This window comes from Dipodomys ordii, unplaced genomic scaffold (genome assembly GCF_000151885.1).
Source record: "Dipodomys ordii isolate 6190 unplaced genomic scaffold, Dord_2.0 Scaffold43, whole genome shotgun sequence".
Classification (NCBI taxonomy): domain Eukaryota; kingdom Metazoa; phylum Chordata; class Mammalia; order Rodentia; family Heteromyidae; genus Dipodomys; species Dipodomys ordii.
In genome coordinates, this window is record NW_012267259.1 from 2,064,145 (window position 1) to 2,080,908 (window position 16,764).

Consider the following 16,764-nt stretch of genomic DNA (forward strand, 5'->3'; position numbering starts at 1 on the left):
TGACTGACTTCCTGTTCCCTCTTAGGGGGCCTACTACCCTGAGGAGGTTTACTTCCTGATTTATGCAAAAGCATGCACTTCTTTTTCTCCTATATTGAGCACCACTGCTATTCCAGGAATGATGGGAAGTCAGTCACTGCAGGAGTACTTATTCAGCCAAGCTCTTGAACACTGCTTTGCGAAATATCATTCCCCTGCTCCAAACTCCTTTTCTCCTCTGGAGGCTTGGAGCTAAGTCAAAGCTGCCCTGGCCCATCCTGTCAGGCTGGGCAGTCGGGAACCACTGAGAGGAATCCAGCAGACACTCATGGCCAGAGTGGCCCTACACTGACCCAGAGAGCCAAAGGCAGAAGAAGGCTCAGGAGTGAGTGCCAGGGGCAGCACGTCACAGTCATCCATAGCTGCTCTCTACACTGAGGTGAGGGATGTGGGCTGGTCAACCCAACCCATGAGCCACAAAGTTGGACAACAAAATGAAGAGTGGAGATAGCTAAAAAATAAATCTTCCACCTTTGCTAAGCATGAGCATGGAACCATCACCAGAGAGCCAATGGCAGAGGCAGCCCTGAAGTCTCTGAGAGCAGCAGAAACATGAAAACCAGGAAGCCACCGTGCCCAGAGTCAGTGGGCCGGCAACTCAAGTGCTTGTCACCTCGGTTCAGGGTTCAGGGTCTGAGGACAGTGGTGGAATGGGGGTGTGGTACTGACCACCATTCAAAGCAAGTGAAGGAGGAAAAGGGGCACAAACAGGCAGAGCTCAGATGGACAGGAGGACATGGAAGGAGAGAAAGAGCAAGACTCAAGTCAAGGAAGAGACTCAGTTTACTTGAAAAGGAAACTACATAGAAGGCTAAGTATATACATGTACATATCTACTCACGTATTCACGTAACGTTATGTGAAAACTGAGCCCACAGACTCTGACATTCCCCAATCACAAGACTATAAAACCCACAAGGACAAGGACTGCCTTATTCTTTGCTGCTATACAATAGGCCTTTACTATGTGTTACTGATTGGATCAAAAAACAATATTATATCTGGTACAGTGGTTCATGCTTCTAATCCCAGCTACGTGGGAGGTAGAGATCAGGAAGATTATGAATCAAGGGCAGCCCCGGAGGGGGGAAATCAGTTAAGACTCCCATCTCAATAAGTAAGTTGTGTGTGGTGGCATGTATCTGTGGTCCTAGCTACAGGAGACCACAAATAGGAGGATCATGGTCTAGGCTTAGCCCTAGGTAGAAAAAAAAGAAAGAAAGAAAGAAAGAAAGAAAGAAAGAAAAAGAAAAAGAAAAAAAGGCTGAAAAGAGCTGGAGGTATGGCTCTCGTGGCTGAGTACCTAACAAGTGCTAGGCCCTGAGTTCAAACCTCAGTTACCACAAAGAATAAAATGAAAAAAATATTGTAAAAAACATTTTTTTTTGTAAAAAACATTTTTGTACCCTACTACCTTTTCCATTTCGATGAATACTTATGATGAAAGAAAACCTGAGAATAAGAACATGCAAATTCCAGGCTTAAAAGACAGACTGCTGCTGCCAGGGCACGGAGAGGGAAGGGGGTAAAGCATGGTTATTCATTCTGAGGCCAAGCCCTCACCTGGAAGACCACCCTGGACTTCTCCAGCAGGTAGGTCCTCATGTTGGCTCCGATGATGTGGTACCTTTTGTCGAAGCCAATCTGAATGTACTTCCCAAAGCGACTGCTGTTGTCATTGCGGGTGGTTTTGGCATTCCCGATGGCCTGGACAGAACCATAACAGAAAGGAGAACAAAAGTGATGGCTTTTGAATTTCACGGCGGTGGAACTCTGGTAGCCTCCGTCCCCTCTCTCACCTCCTCACTTGCTGAACATCTCTACTATCATGATGACAAAAGGCGGTTAGAAATTCTGTTTTCTTACTTAAAACAAAAACACTTCATTTTCCGGTCTCTTTCACTCCTAAGGAAGGCCAGTGGGAGTAATGAGTTGATTAATCACTCTGCAAAATATTAATCTCTCTTTCTCCTTTTTTTTCTGCCTAGAATGCACATGTAATGGCTACCGCCATAGCAGTTATATTGGGACCATGAAGGAAAGGCCTAGAGAAGCAGAGAACTAAGCTCTAAAACCTTTAAGTAGTGGCATTGCCCAGTTCAGGAAGTTCTGAACTTTCTGTGAAGAACCAACCTTTCTGTGTTTAACCAACTGCGAAGAGATCTACAATTACACAGTCAAGTGTTATTCCCAGCTGATAAATGGAACTTCTTAGAAACAGACCACAAGTACACACACACACACACACACACACACACACACACACTCATTATTACAAATCAGGAAGCTGTCACCTTTTGGTATCACTTGCTGTATAAGGATATAATTCAAAACACTGCGGCACTTTTATAAATGGCTGGTCTCGTATGAATATTCAGTTCTATACTACTAAAACGTTGGTAATAAATCCCTTAATATTTTAATCCCTTTTACATATTTACATTTTGAGATGGTTCAAACACTTGAAAAATGACCAGCTATAACTTTTCAGTAGTCTATGAAATTAGAACACAAAGAACTTGAAAGAGAAGTCAAATTCCCAAACTACTCTGGCCCAATAGAGTCCAAGCCAGCTGCTAGTATCTGCTGACACCCAAGCCAGCATCTGTAGCTAAAGTTCAGCCAGCATCTATAGCTAACAAGCTAGTAGCCTAGCTGAGGGCTCATCACTATTGCTTCAGAAAACTGACCTCTAATACTCATGAAAACATCCAGTTAAGTCTCCGCAAACAAAACCTTGGAGAGAGACCTGGGGTCATGTGATCTGTTCATGTAAGTCTAGGCCTCACTGTGCACTAGGGAAGTAGTTCAGTCCAGTACTGGCCCGCTATCCTCTACCTACCCACTGGCCACACCCCCAATACAGCCAATATGAATGTCCAAAATGGTAGAACAACTTCCCACTTCTCTGTCATACTACCATGGCCTTCGTCCATTTCACCATCATCTCTGTTCTAGACAAGTTCCATAGAAGACTGGTCTCCCTCTTGTCTCTCATTTCTAAGTCTCCACTTGATTGCCTAAGGATTCTTGTAAAATGTGAACCCAATCATATTTCCTGTGTAAAATGGTTCAGTGTCATCCATTACCCTTTGAGCTAGTTGTAAGTCCTCAGCACAGCCTATGTGCCTGGCAGGATCTGGGCCAGCCTTGCTTCTCATCATTCTTGCCCTTGGTCCTTGGCTTCTAACAACCTTGGACACCTTTTTCGTTCTCAAAAGCCTTATACGCTCTCTGGTCCACCCAAGTTTCACATATGCAGTTCCTTCTGCCAGGAACACTTCCCACGGCTCCTGGAAACTGAACAGCAATTCTTCCTTCAAGTCTCAACCTTAAGTGAGGCAGGTCTGACCACACCCCCTCACTTATACCCAGACAAAAGGAGCTCTTCTTGCCCTCCTAGACCCTACATACCCTTATCCCTGCCCCTTGTGCCATATGCAATTGGCTATCTTATGTCCAGGAAAGCAGGAATCTATAATTTCTTCCACAGAGCTGTTCCAGCACCATTCCCATTACCTATCACAGACTGGGATTTGTCTGGATGATGATAAGACAGGTTGCATTCCCTAAAATGTTAGTAGAAGTTAGCACTTCCCAGATCCCCAGCATTAGCTAGAAGTTGGACTTGGCTATTATTTAGTTCCAACAAGAACTCAATGAGATAGCAATTATTACCCTTCATCACACTTAGGAGGAAAATATAGACTCAGTAATGTGCCTAGGGTTACATGGCTGGAAGTGGCCATGCCAAAACCTAAATTCAGATGCAACTGGGTCAGAAGTGGGTGCTCAGTCTCTGGGGACTCATAGTCACCTATACTTTGCCATCTATCTCCAAGTTCACCACCCACACCACACCCACACCCACACCAGACAGGGTGCTGCTACAGACATGGCCAACTTCTACAGTTCAAATGGCCAAGTTGAATCAAAGGTAAAGACAGAAATACCAATTCTCACTTTTACTTCTCAGGAAAGAGGATGAGAAAGCTTCTCAGAAGATGCTGGGAAAGCAACTCATTACCCTGAAACTTGCAAATAAAGAATCAAACCATGTGCCTTAACATTCCTGTGTAACCTGATTTCGGGGCCACTCTGCCACATGAGGTAAATTTAGAACCTCTTCTATCACACATTCCTGATGACAAGGAGTTCTGCCAAAGCACAAGAGGCGAAGCAACCATGGACTACATTCTCTGAAGGCATGAGCAAAATCAAGCTCTCTTCCCTTAAAAGAAAACAAAGCAGCCTCTCAGAGGAACTCAATGATTGGCAAGGAGATATTTTCTTCATAGATTGATTCCACCTAATGCAGAAGGAATAATAGTAAGAATATTACCACAGCAAACCTCTGAAGAGTTAATAGATTGAGGCATAGCAGCGGATGGATGCCAACATCATAAAAAGGACAGACAGATATTCTGTGCCTCTTGATGAAGCCCACAGGATTGCCTAGAGAAGATTCTTATAAAAACCAAACCATCTAAACAGGCGTCTAAAATTTTACTACCCTTATACAGGAAAGGGACAAAGGAACATGTTGATCTTTGTGAGGATGCAACCAGCACAAGCCAGCTTCTGGAAAGTTCTAAGGACTGTCTAGAGTCAATGAATTAAATTTAAAATTCCAAAGAAAAAGATTTCAAATGTCTTGATTTGTAAGAAGGCAATAAAATCCTTTACCACATTCTTTATTATTTAGAAAATATATATATATATATATGTACAACAATGAATTGGTATAGTTTCAACATGAGTAGATATTGTGGAGTATGGAAATAGAGAAGGGAGGAATTAGCCATACCTGGCAGAAAGGGAAAGCTGAAATGACTCTTAGGATAGAATTGTAGCAATTGGGAAGGAAAAGGGATAAACTTATGAATATAGGGTAGACAAAGGGGTTAGTGGGTATCCCAGAGCTCAGGCAAGTGTGAAGTAGACAGAGTGTATGCAGGAAGGCAGAGTCTTGTTTGGATGGGTTAATAGTTATAGGATTTCTTATTTATCGTTCATTTATTTTTTTTCCTTTTTTTATTGTGAACAGAGGGGTTACAATTACATGGGCAAGATAATGAGTACATTTCTTATCAAGCATTGTAGCCTCCTCCTTTGTTTCCCCTTCCCATCCCTTCCCATCCTCCCGCCCAGCCCCCCCCCAATTCTCCCCCCTTCCTTCCCCACCACCCCACAACAAAGTTGTAAAGTTCGTTTTCAACATAATCTCATTGTTGCAATGGGTCCACCTGTATCCCTATTTAAACGATTTGTTTTTCCCCTTCCCCTCCATAAATTATACCAACATCAAATACAGTGAAAGCAGGGGTTTTACTGTGGGGGAGGGACATACAAAGCAACAAAGAAATAATCTTATAAATGTGTTAGAAACAATTGCATGAAAGAAAAAAAAGATTTTAATACATATCTTAGGGTTCATTTCCCTAACATCAACTTATCTGACCTTTTCTGCTTGACTCAGACATATACTAGTTATTGCAAATAAGGGAAACCATGGGACCTATGTTTCTTTGGGCCTGGCTTACTTCACTCAATATAATTTCATTCTTTCTGATGAAGGCATAGAATTCCATTGTGTATGTATACCACATTTTATTGATCCATTCATTTAATGCTAGTACTGGGGCTTGAACTCAGGGCTCTCCACTTTCACTTGGCTTTTTCACTCTGGCACTCTACCACTTGAACCATACCAACACTTCCAGCTTGTTGCTGGTTAATTGGGGATAAAAGTCTCAAGGACTTTCCTGCTGAGTCTAGCTTTGAACAGAGCCCCTCAGATCTCAGCCTCCTGAGTAGCTAGGATTGTTGGTGTCACCCATCAGCACCTAGCTTATTATCTTAAACAACATGAAATTACTTTTCTAGTCTTTGTTCCTCTCATTTTACTCACAAGATCCCTGTCCCGTCTCTGTCTCTCAGTGGGTGGGGCTCTCTTTGGCTCTTGGGTTTTCAGCCTGCAGATTTCTTTAACCCCAAGCAGACATGTGGTTCTTTGGCTTGGACTTGGGTTCTGTCCCTGGTCCTACAGTCTCTTGATTAGCTATGTTCCTTTAATCAGTAGAGACTTGTGAACAAATCATGCCTGGGATACTGACAAGCGCTTAAACAGAATAGGGTCAGAGCGCACTGGCACTGACAATAAATCATTCTAATCTGCCCCAGCCAATCCCAGCCTATCTTCTAGTTGCCTTAATTTCAACAGCTGCCACTTAGCACAGCCTGCTGGGAATTCCGCCTCTTTAGACCACCCTCAGTCTCCCCAGGAGGTGCCTGCCATTGCTGGACTGTTGTGGAAGCAAGGAGCCGATGACATGACTGTAACTGATTGCTCATGGAGAGGTGCCACCCTTCCTGGGGACAGGGGCACAATAATCAGTAATCAGCTCTCCCTTATTAAGCTGACAGGACTTCCCAAAACAAGGGCCCAGCTAAATTCTGAAGGCCGGAAAAATTGGATTTTACTCTAGCAGTACAAAAGTTTCTCAATCTCTATTTGGCAACTACTCCAGGTTTCTCCTGGCTACAAGTCTTCCTCTTCCTGAGAGAAGCCGAGCTTCTCTCAAAGCTAACACCACCCAGAGGCTCAAGAACTAAAAAAGAAAAGGGGGGGCAGGAAATACAGCAAAACGGAATGATTACCAGCAGTTAGTAGTGTTATGGACAATTCTTTTTCTTTCACATTTTCCAGTGATCCTATTCTCTCTTTCTCTCTTTCTCTCCTTCTCTTCTCTCTTTCTCCCTCTCCCTCTCCCTCTTCCTCTCTCTCTCTCCGCCTTTCCCCCCTCTCTCTTTCTGAGTGTGCTGGGGCTTGAACTGAAGTCCTCACACTCTAGCTTAAGTTTTTTACTCGAGGCTGGCAGTCTAGCACATGATCTGCAGGTCTACTTCTGGCTTCTTGCTTTATGGTCTTCTAAGTGACTGGATAGCAGATGTTGGAAAGAATTTAACAAAAGCTAGTCTCTTTCCAGACCTTCTGAACCAGACTTCAGGTGTGAGGTCCAGCAACACTTACTCATCTTCCAGTGTCAGGAACATTTTTAATAATTGCTACTTTTCTCACTTTGTTTATATGTTTGGCAAAAATGATTTTAACGGGTACTGAAACTTGCTTTTGTTGAATTCTTGGAAACAGGTGGTTATCTCATCCAGCAGTCCATAAAAGTTCTCCAGATAATGCAACTCTGAGGCAGGAGATTTTGCTTAGATAAGCAATGATTTTTCTTTTCTTTTTTTTTTTTTACTGAGGAATTGAATTTATAAATTGAATCCTGCACTTTTGTTTTTTGTCCATCGTGGAACTCTGGGCCTGGGCACTGTCCCTCAGCTCTTCAGCTCAAGGCAAGCATTCTACCACTTGAGCCACAGCGCCACTTCCAGTTTTCTGGTGGTTAATTGGAGATAAGAGTCTCATGGACTCTCCTGTCCAGGATGGCTTTGAACCGTGATCCTCAGATCTCAGCCTCCTGAGTAGCTAGCATTATAGGCGTGAATTACCAGTGCCTGGCTTAATTGACTGCTTCATTTTGTAAGGAATAAGGAGACAGGGGACCAGGGAGGTACAATAAGTTCTTGCTTCCAACTAACCTTTCAGACCACCACAGTGATTTGTGTTTGAATTGGTGAGGGTGGGGAGCTCCTCAGGGAAATCAGAAGCTATCTTGTGGCAGCTTGAAGTCTTGACTGTATTTTTTCTTATACAATGAGGCTACCTAAGTCTGGCAGAAAGGCCTCTCCTAACCAGCATGGCACCTGGGCTGTAACAAACTGACCTGGCTTCAAAGGTGGGGCTTCAAAGTTGGCCCAGGGGCTGCAAGGCCTATGTGTGCTACTCTAGCAGAATTAAACTTTTAGAAAGAAAACCAAGGGAGAGAAATGACATTCTGACCCTAAAAATGCAATTAGGCTATAGTAAGGCCCAAGTTTTAGGAGAAATCTCTGGCTTGCACTCATCACCTCAACTGCTCTGAGCCTGCCTAGCCCCAGACTTCCCTTCAAGAGTCCCTGGCCAGTTCAGACAGGAGATAAAGACCTAGGCAGGTCCAGCCCTGTCACCATATCAGGTACTGATTCCTGAGGATCTACAGCAGATGCTGTTCTTACACAGGTGTTCACTCTTCCTTGCTCCTCCTTCCAACTAAAGACAGAATGCCTGAATACTTTTTGGAGGGAAGAAAACAATATGCTATCTAGACTCTCTTCTCCTCCCCCTTGAACTTGCCTTCCTGATTCATCCAGTGGCCCCTTCAAAGCATATGTCTGCTCTGGTGGTATGCTGAGGCACATAATGGTGGCAGGGGAGGGGGCAGCAGCCAAGATGGCACAGGTCGGGAAGGGCAATCACCATGATATACCATATAGAGAACGTGAGGACACTCCACCCAACACTGGGGACCAAAATGACACAGGTGGGTCAGAAGCACCCTGTCTCCACCCCCTGCCAAATCTGTGTGTTTAGAGGCACCACCATCATTTCTTCCTCAGCAGTGGACCTGGGCTCTCCAAGGGCCCCAGGAATGCTTTGGGGACACTTCTGATCAGTCATGCCATCCCTCATGCCCAACAGACACATAGGAGAGGCTTTACCTCCATGATGGGGCTCGATGCCAGGACCTTCTCTTCGATGTTGGTCTCGCTGGCTGAGCCCCCGACGGTGGCAAAATAGCGCATGGCATACTTGGCTGACACTGTCTTCCCGGCTCCAGACTCCCCGCTGACGATGATGGACTGGTTCTTTTCATCTCTGGAAGGAAACGAGTGTGGTCAATCACCGACAGTGAAAAGGTTCTGCTGCCTTCCGGGAAACTCTGTCTAACACAGGGCTGAACCTGATGAGGGGGTATGGCTCCTGCTTTCAAAGAGAAATGTGGAGCATTACTATCAAAATAGTCTTCCTGAGCTCACAGGCCCACATCAGAGCTGACAGTGAGGGGAGAGAGCTGATCTGAGCAGGGCTTACAAATGGCACACGACCTCCTTGACCACCCAGAGGAAGGGAGGCTCGGCCAGTGGGCCATGTTCCTGATCCTCATGGAGTGCAGCGCCCTATACATTCCCTGACACACTTCCCGAGAAATTCTACATACACGCTTTCTGCAATATAATATCATCTTTGTTCTTCTAACTTGCCTAACCTGTGCATCAGTATAAACTATAATTTCTTCACAAGCAAGGGTCTTTCCTTCTCCTACAGGGAGTCCAGCACCAGCAGTCATAGCTTTGAGCATTTCTGTTCACACAGACACATCACAAAGAACGTATTATTAACCACCAGCCTGATCCTGCCTCTAGTTTCCAAAAAAAGAGGACTAAATAGAAGAAACGAAGATATCCTACATCAGGTAAATACATTCCTATATCCTTTCAACACGAAGTAGGGGCCCAGGCATGGTGGTACATGCCTATAATCCCAGCTATATGGGAGGTAAAGAAAGTATCAGAGTTCAAGCCTGGGCAAAAGTGTGAAAGTGGGTGTGTGTGAAAAGTAACTAAAAAGTAAAAAGGGCAGGGCATGTGGTTCAAGTGGTAGAGTACTTACATGACAAGTATAAGGCTGTGAAGGAAAACGCTAGAACTGCCAAACATAAATAAAACACAAAGTAGGAAGACAGACAAGTAATGCAAAGAGCCAGCCATCAGATTTCCAAGAAACTAGGATGCTCACAGCAAAGAGTGATGGCAAACATTTGGCCCACAGTCTGAAGCGATGAATTCTTGTCAGGGGTGGACCTGAGCGTCCCCAAGCAGTTCCCTGACTCGTCACCAAGGAGGGGCAGGCACTGCTTTCAAGGCCCGGGGATAGTAACAGTGCCTGGCACAGAGCTGCACTTAATACATTCTGTTGGACTAGAAATAACCTACAGCTAGACAAAGCTAATCCTCTCCTTTTCTAGATCACGTTTAATGCTCAGGACTCCTGGCTCTATCTCCTGTGGTTTCCTAGGCACAGAAGAACTGGGAAGCCATCAAGGTGGCTGCCCTATCTTGTGAGTTACTGACATAGGTAGGCTGTAGCTTATTGGCTTAAGTGAATGTGCACCAGCCTCTCTGCACATCTGGCCAAGAGCCAAGAAGCCAGACAAGTCGGGTGATGAAAGAAAGAAAACTGTACAATTTAAGATGAAAGAGCCCAGCTGTTAGGGGAGCACCCGGGGAGTCAAGTGTGGGGGATGGGACGAAGAACCCTTCCGCAGGAGCTGTTCTTCAAGGTCAGCAAGGAGTTGAGTGATGTCAGCTCCCAAACCTGAAACTGTGTGTATATTGGGGGGAGGGAGAAGGGGAACCTGATTGATAAGTAGGCAATAACCATCAAAACCAATTTCTTAGGAAGTTAGGTAGACTCCCACCTAGTATTTGGGAGATAGAATTCCTGAGATCTATAATCAGTGTGTCTGTTTCTTCTTTCCTTGCTCCTGTGAAATCTTTACACTGAAAGGTAGCCTCTAAACAAGCCTGTGAATTTTAATATCTCCCATGCTCCCTCATTTAAATTTTTCATAATGCATCAACTTGACCCAGAAGACAATATCAGGTGTCATCTCTACTCTTAATTCTTTCACATATTCTCAAGTCCCTAGACACACAACTATCCTAGATGACGGAGCGCATAATAAGCTGGGCTTTACCTTTGAAACAGACATGCATTTGGCCCTTGAGAGATTCCTGTGTGTCTGTAACAAAAATGACCTCAGCAGCTGCATCCGTAAGTTCTGGAGTTCTGCCCAAGCTCTGTGCATTAAAGCTATACAAATGAGTAAATTCAGGGTGTGACAGAGCCTTGATCCTCAGTAGAGGATCACTTTGAAGGGAGTGGTCCACACTGCCCAGGGCTCTTGACCAGAATCCTGGGAAGCAATGAAGAACAGAGGTCAGGAGACAAGGAAGCAGATTGGTGAGGGGGAGTGTGAGTGCTGTCAGGTTCCATCACAACACAAGATACACAGGAAATTAGACTACAAGGAGTCTACAAGGTAGCATGTTACACTTGACAGAGACAAATAAGGCACACACTAGTGACCCTTGTCGCTTTTCCCTGTCAATATCAAAGTTCTATCTATCTCTCTACCTACCTACCTGTGTCTCTCTATCTTTCTAGGAAAGGCTAGGTTATATAACAAGTGTCAAGAATCAAAAAGAAGGAGGATCCAAAGCAGTGAAACAATAGGAGTGGGGTGGTGAACACATGGCCAAGTTAGTTACAAATAGCCCCAAGCTCAACAATCTTTATACTTGAGGCTCTTTGAAGAAAGCAGCATGAGACAGGACCATGAGTTCTAGCTCTTGCCTAATTTGGTGGCTATTAGAGCTGCTATTGATACATAAGCTGAAGCCTGACAAAGTTACCTCTTCGATCAACAAGTACCTCTACCGCTTCTGGGAGGTTACATGTAGTAAGGATGGTGCATAACAACATTCTTGACCATGTGCCACACAACTCTGGAGAATTGCAATCCAGAGTGCCAGGGGACTTGGACTTGAACCTCAATGGTAACACTCCATTAGCTATCTGACCTTACTTGACCTTCATATCATCTCAACATAGTCTCTTATGACTTGGATCCCTGAAGCCCTCTCAGTGCCCTTCTGAGTGGTCAGCTTGAGAGTGGGGTCTCCAACTCATGCTAACACCCTTGCTGATTCAATTTCTAAAGCACAGCTCTAATTATATTTTTCCCCACTGAAGAAAGATAAATAGCTAAATAGTCACTCATAGCTTGCTTATCCAATTAAGTCCAAACTCCCTGGCTGAACATTTTAATCCCTCCACAGTGCATAATGTTGGGAGCAAACTAAACATTGGATCTGCCAAGTTCTGACTCCACCACAATAAGGCACTTAACCACATTATGGAGGAAATACCAAAGTTACACAAGAAGATCTCTACGTTTCTGGCAAGATGATGGTTTTATGCTTCCTCCACAGTGGAATAGTTTCTGAAGGATGCACACTTACCTACCATGACATTTATAGTCCTGCTCTACTCTTCTGCTGAAGTCCGACCCATGTCCAGTGCCAGGATTCTTTGTCCTGAGTCTCTCCAGTGGACATCCCAGACGGCAATTATTGATTCATCGCCCAGAGTCTCCTATCACTGGCCCTGTGCCAGTTTTTAACACCTCATATGGCTGTCAGTCCCTGAATGATTGCTTTGCTTGCAGTGTGGCTTTGGGTCACTTCCTTTTTCTGACCCTCTGTCTTTTCATCTCTGAAGTAGAGGGTTGGGGTGTGGACTCTTCAAATATTCATGTCTATCGTTGATATTCAATAAATAAATCCCATGACTAAATCATAACAAGAAATACAAATAAAAACACCTTTTTTTCCCCAGTCAGTCATGGGGCTTGAACTCAGGGTCTGGGCACTGTCCCTGAGCTTTCAGACTCAGGGCTAGTACTCTATCACTTTGAGCCACAGCTCCACGTCTGGTTTTCTGGTGGTTAACTGAAGGTAAGTGTCTTGCTGACTTTCCTGCCCAGGCTGGCTTCAAACTGCGATCCTCCCATCTCATCCTCTAGCTAGGATTACAGGGGTAAGCACTAGTACCTAGTTTTAATGAACAACTTTTAACTTCCAAATTGTAAGTGTTGTGGAGGATATACTTATAAGTATGGATCCTACCCAATGTCCTTCAAAACTACAAGCAACATGTGGCCTTATCCATTCAGCCCAATCATAGAGATGACGTAGCTGGAAAGTTGGGTCATTCTGCTTTTCAATAAATCCTTTTCTCTTAGGTCCAGTGAGAATTCCTTTTATGGAAAGTAAATCATGCCCAGTTGTTATCCAAGTCTGAGCTGGCTTCAGGAAGTCAGGCACCAGAGCAAACAGGAAATGCCCTTCAAGCTTTCTGTCTCAGACAAGAGCACAGGACTCCAAAGAAGGGAATTCAGTGTCATTCTTTGGCTTCCAGCAGAAACACCTGACAGCCACTGGGTGCACACAGGTGTGCACAGTACTCTTCGGCTCATACCAGGCCCCTTTCTTTGAAATCTAAGAGGTGAGTGAAGTGCTCCTAAGCAACTCAACTCTGTTCCTCCTACAAGTTTCCTACCAAACCCTTCAGTATTTGAAGTTTTATACTCAAGATCAGCCTCCCTGCCCACCGCCAGGTGAGGGCTGGTAAGGAGGGTGCTGAAGGGGCTATCAAGACATCTGAGGCTTCCATCCAAAGGACAGCACTGTGGGTCAGCCTAGGAGCCTTTTCAGAAGCTCTGTTTTGAGAACCACTGCTGAAGTGTTGTCTTGTTCGGGCTTCCTGCAGAGAGCCATTTGTCACCTACAAGGGCCCAATCAGCAATACCTAACAGAAGCCAAAGGCAAACCCAACTCAAGTCATCTCAGAACTAGGAGAGAAGCCTCAGGAAGGCTCCAGGTATCCCAGCTACAGATTGAGGTGGGGGGGTCTGTGGCATCCACTTCGCCCTGCTCTGAGAATTCCATCAGTTCATGAAAACACAACTCACATAGCTGACAGCTCTCTGAAGACAGCCAGGCTCCTGATACCAAAACCTACTAAGCCTTTCTTACCTACCCAGGACTTTCTCCATGGAAGTGGCTGCCCACCCCCCTCGAGTCTATTCATCAACTCCAGCCAGAAAGCTAAGTGGAAGCAATTCTTCCCTTTTCCCCCAGCGCCACCTCAGCGCCTCCTACTGAGTCTCTCTCTAGAATGCTGTCTGCTCTGGCTGCTACAACTCTCAGCCCCATCAGCAACTCTTGTCAAGTATCCCACAGCAGCTTGTCAGCCTCTGCTCGTTCCTCCTCAAATCAGTTTTTCTCGTGTGACTTTCTGAAAACCAAAACTAGATCTGCCCCACCTTGCTGAGTTCAAGGCCTACAAGGCGGGCATTTCCTCCCAGCTTAGCTGGCTCCCATGCTTCTCTTTACTGACTATGTCCAAGACATCCATCACTTCTTTTTTCACTCTCTCCTGCCTTGCATGGCCCAAAGCATTCCCAGTCAAACTGATTTCTACCTTCTCTGATCTCACAGCTCTCAATGCCTGGTACACAATCACCTTCTGCCTTATGGCCACTCATATATAACTGCTTTTTTCATGACTTATTTACATGGAGCTTGGTTAATTTATAAAACTGGGAGCCATGTATCCCATGATTAATATTCATTATCAATCTTCCCATTTTACAGAAGATAAAAAGGGAAGATCTGGGAAAGGCCATGTCATGTGCCTAGAATTTTTCTATTCATTAAGACACAGAGCCCAAACTTGAACACAACTTCCATCTCCTGGCACAGCTTCCCACCCTGCCATTGTCTCTGGGGTTGTGCTGCAATTTCTCTTTATTACCAATACCTATCTCATGTAAAAGAACAACCATGAACAAATCACGCTTCAGTACAAGACAAGATATGAATCATGGTCCTCAGTACTGATGGGCTTACTCTAAACTCTTCAGCAAAAGCACCACTTCTTTAGAAGCTCTTCCTCAACATCCTCACCTCACAGCACTTTTTTTTTTTTACTAAAATTTTACTCATTTATCTTTTTCCCACCCTGGTTTCCCCAGCCACAATCTAAGTCCCATTACTAAGCCCCAGATAGGGGTGGGATAGGCCAGCCAGCACTCTGAGTGGAGAGCCTGAAAAACAGAGGCATCATGTGCTATCCCAGGCTAAGCCCAGTGGCCAGAGCCCCCTACAGCTGGACGATGTCCTGCTTATAAAACCAAACCTGGTGGTCTCTGTCCTAGGCTTAGCCTTCTTCCAGCTCACCATCAAGAAGGGATGGACTGCATGGAGCTCAACCCTCAAAATGGAACCAATCTACTTTCCTGAATGGACACGAAGAGGGTCGAGAGGCAAATATCTCCTGCTGGGGTCCAGGGGAACCCTAGCTTACCAGCACAGAGCCCCATCTATGAACACATCATTAAGCACCTTTGTTGTTTCCTACTGTAGTGACAAATCACCTGAAAACCAGGTTGTGTCAGAATAGATTCTATTCACTATGGAGATAATCAATCTACTCTTCCTTGCCTGACTGTGTCTGTCTACTTTCCAATTATACTGTCAACACCACTACTGAAATACAGATCATCTATGGTGGTATAGTGTGTGTGTGTGGGGGGGGAGGTGGTGAGATACTATGCTAGAGAATAGGAAGCAATTTTTAAGAAATAATGTCTATTCAGCAAAGATGCATGTCAGTACCATGGACAGTGCTGGTAACTGTGAAACAAAGGAAATAAAGCCACAGTGAAATATGGGGAAAAAACACTACAAGATAACAATACTATATGTGGTTTGAGATCTTTCTTTATAAATTCAAATGAGCAGAAAGAATCACTGCTTAGAGATATAAACACAAAAACGGCATTAACATGGAGCCTCTCAGAGCCCATTATGCAGTTAGGGAAGTTATGTTAGGAGAACTGCTTGGTTCTGATCCAGCAGAAAGAAGGTTATGTGGGGAACAGGCAGGAAAGCTGCAGAGAAGAGACCATGGGTAGCAGGTGGGGTTAGGTGAGGAGGATATAGGAAATTTCAGTGAGGCAGCCGGGGCCTGGAATGCAGCAGCACATATACGATGATATTCTGACATGGGGAGGCTTGCGCCCCAACTTTAGGAGCACTGCAAAGAACATTTGTGCTGAGAAGGGGCTGTGCCTGGATTTTCCAAGTGAGAACTCTCCAGAACCCTTCTCTACAGGCCAGCCAGGCCTGCAGTAGGAGGGGACACACCTGAAGGAAGGCACCGTGTGAGGCTTCTACAAGCTGGGGTTGCAGGTGTGAGCAGGTGGCATCTCTGAGCACCCCAGCACTGCCACTCCTCCCTCCATGACAGAGCTGTGTTCAGGCCCAGCCCAGAACTCAGCACAAGCCAATCCGGGAAGGCTGTCATCAGTACTCACTGAAACTGCTTAATCAGTCAGAGTCCTAAGTGTCTGCTTGGGGAGATGAAAAGGAACTTAGTGTAGGAGATAAGTACTTAGCATATTTCATACCCAAACATCATTTTCCCCCTTTGGTTCCACAGTGGCTCCTGGAGCACTACGTCCTATTTCTAAACCTCCTGAGTGGAGCATGATGCAGGCAGCAGCGAGATGAACCCATCCCTCCTACATCCTGCTCCGGGGAGGGATTGTCTCCACTCAGCCCAGCATCCTCCATTCAGCCCATCCCCTTCCTGGCAGATAAGCAGGGATAGACTGAGTCCAGCCCTGGGAAAGGCTCCTCAGTGTGAATGGGAATCCATCACCTTATTGCTCTTAAAACAAGGCCTGGAAGATGATTCCTGAGACCTCCTGTTGCTCCTTATATTCTGAGAGTCCAGACCCAGGCTTCAGCTGAGCTGTGGGATATCTCCCATGCCACCTGCACTTGCCTGTTCATCTCCAAAACACACTTTGGAACACAAAAACCTGTGAGTTTAGGTGAGTGCATAGGACAGGGTTAAAGATTTGCTATGACTTTATACTTTATAGCTTTGTTCTGGTTACTGTCTCTAGCTGGGTGTGAACTGTGATATACACACATAAGATGTACATTAGTTCATTCGGTCCTAAAACTAGTTTATAGTAAAACATGTGCTCAATAAAATGACTTTTCCTTACACTCCTTTCTCTCTTCCTCCATTAAGTCAGTAAGACATTTGTGTATTTCTTCGCCAAGCCTCATCTCCTCTCATCCTCTCTCCTGTAGCTCATAGCTAGCATAACTAGCCCTTCTATGTCCCATTGTATTTCC

At 45.0% G+C, this 16,764-nt stretch overlaps 1 protein-coding gene across 1 annotated transcript in view; it reads right to left on the minus strand.

Moving 5' to 3' along the window:
- Window positions 1–16,764, minus strand: part of Myo5b (myosin VB) — a 179,537-nt gene that overhangs the window by 122,185 nt on the left and 40,588 nt on the right. The window contains exons 6-7 of the mRNA XM_013018885.1: window positions 8,644–8,800; window positions 1,603–1,746 (exon numbers count right to left, since the gene is read on the minus strand). Of these exons, the coding sequence (XP_012874339.1) occupies window positions 1,603–1,746; window positions 8,644–8,800 (301 nt within the window). The remainder of the gene's footprint in view (window positions 1–1,602; window positions 1,747–8,643; window positions 8,801–16,764) is intronic.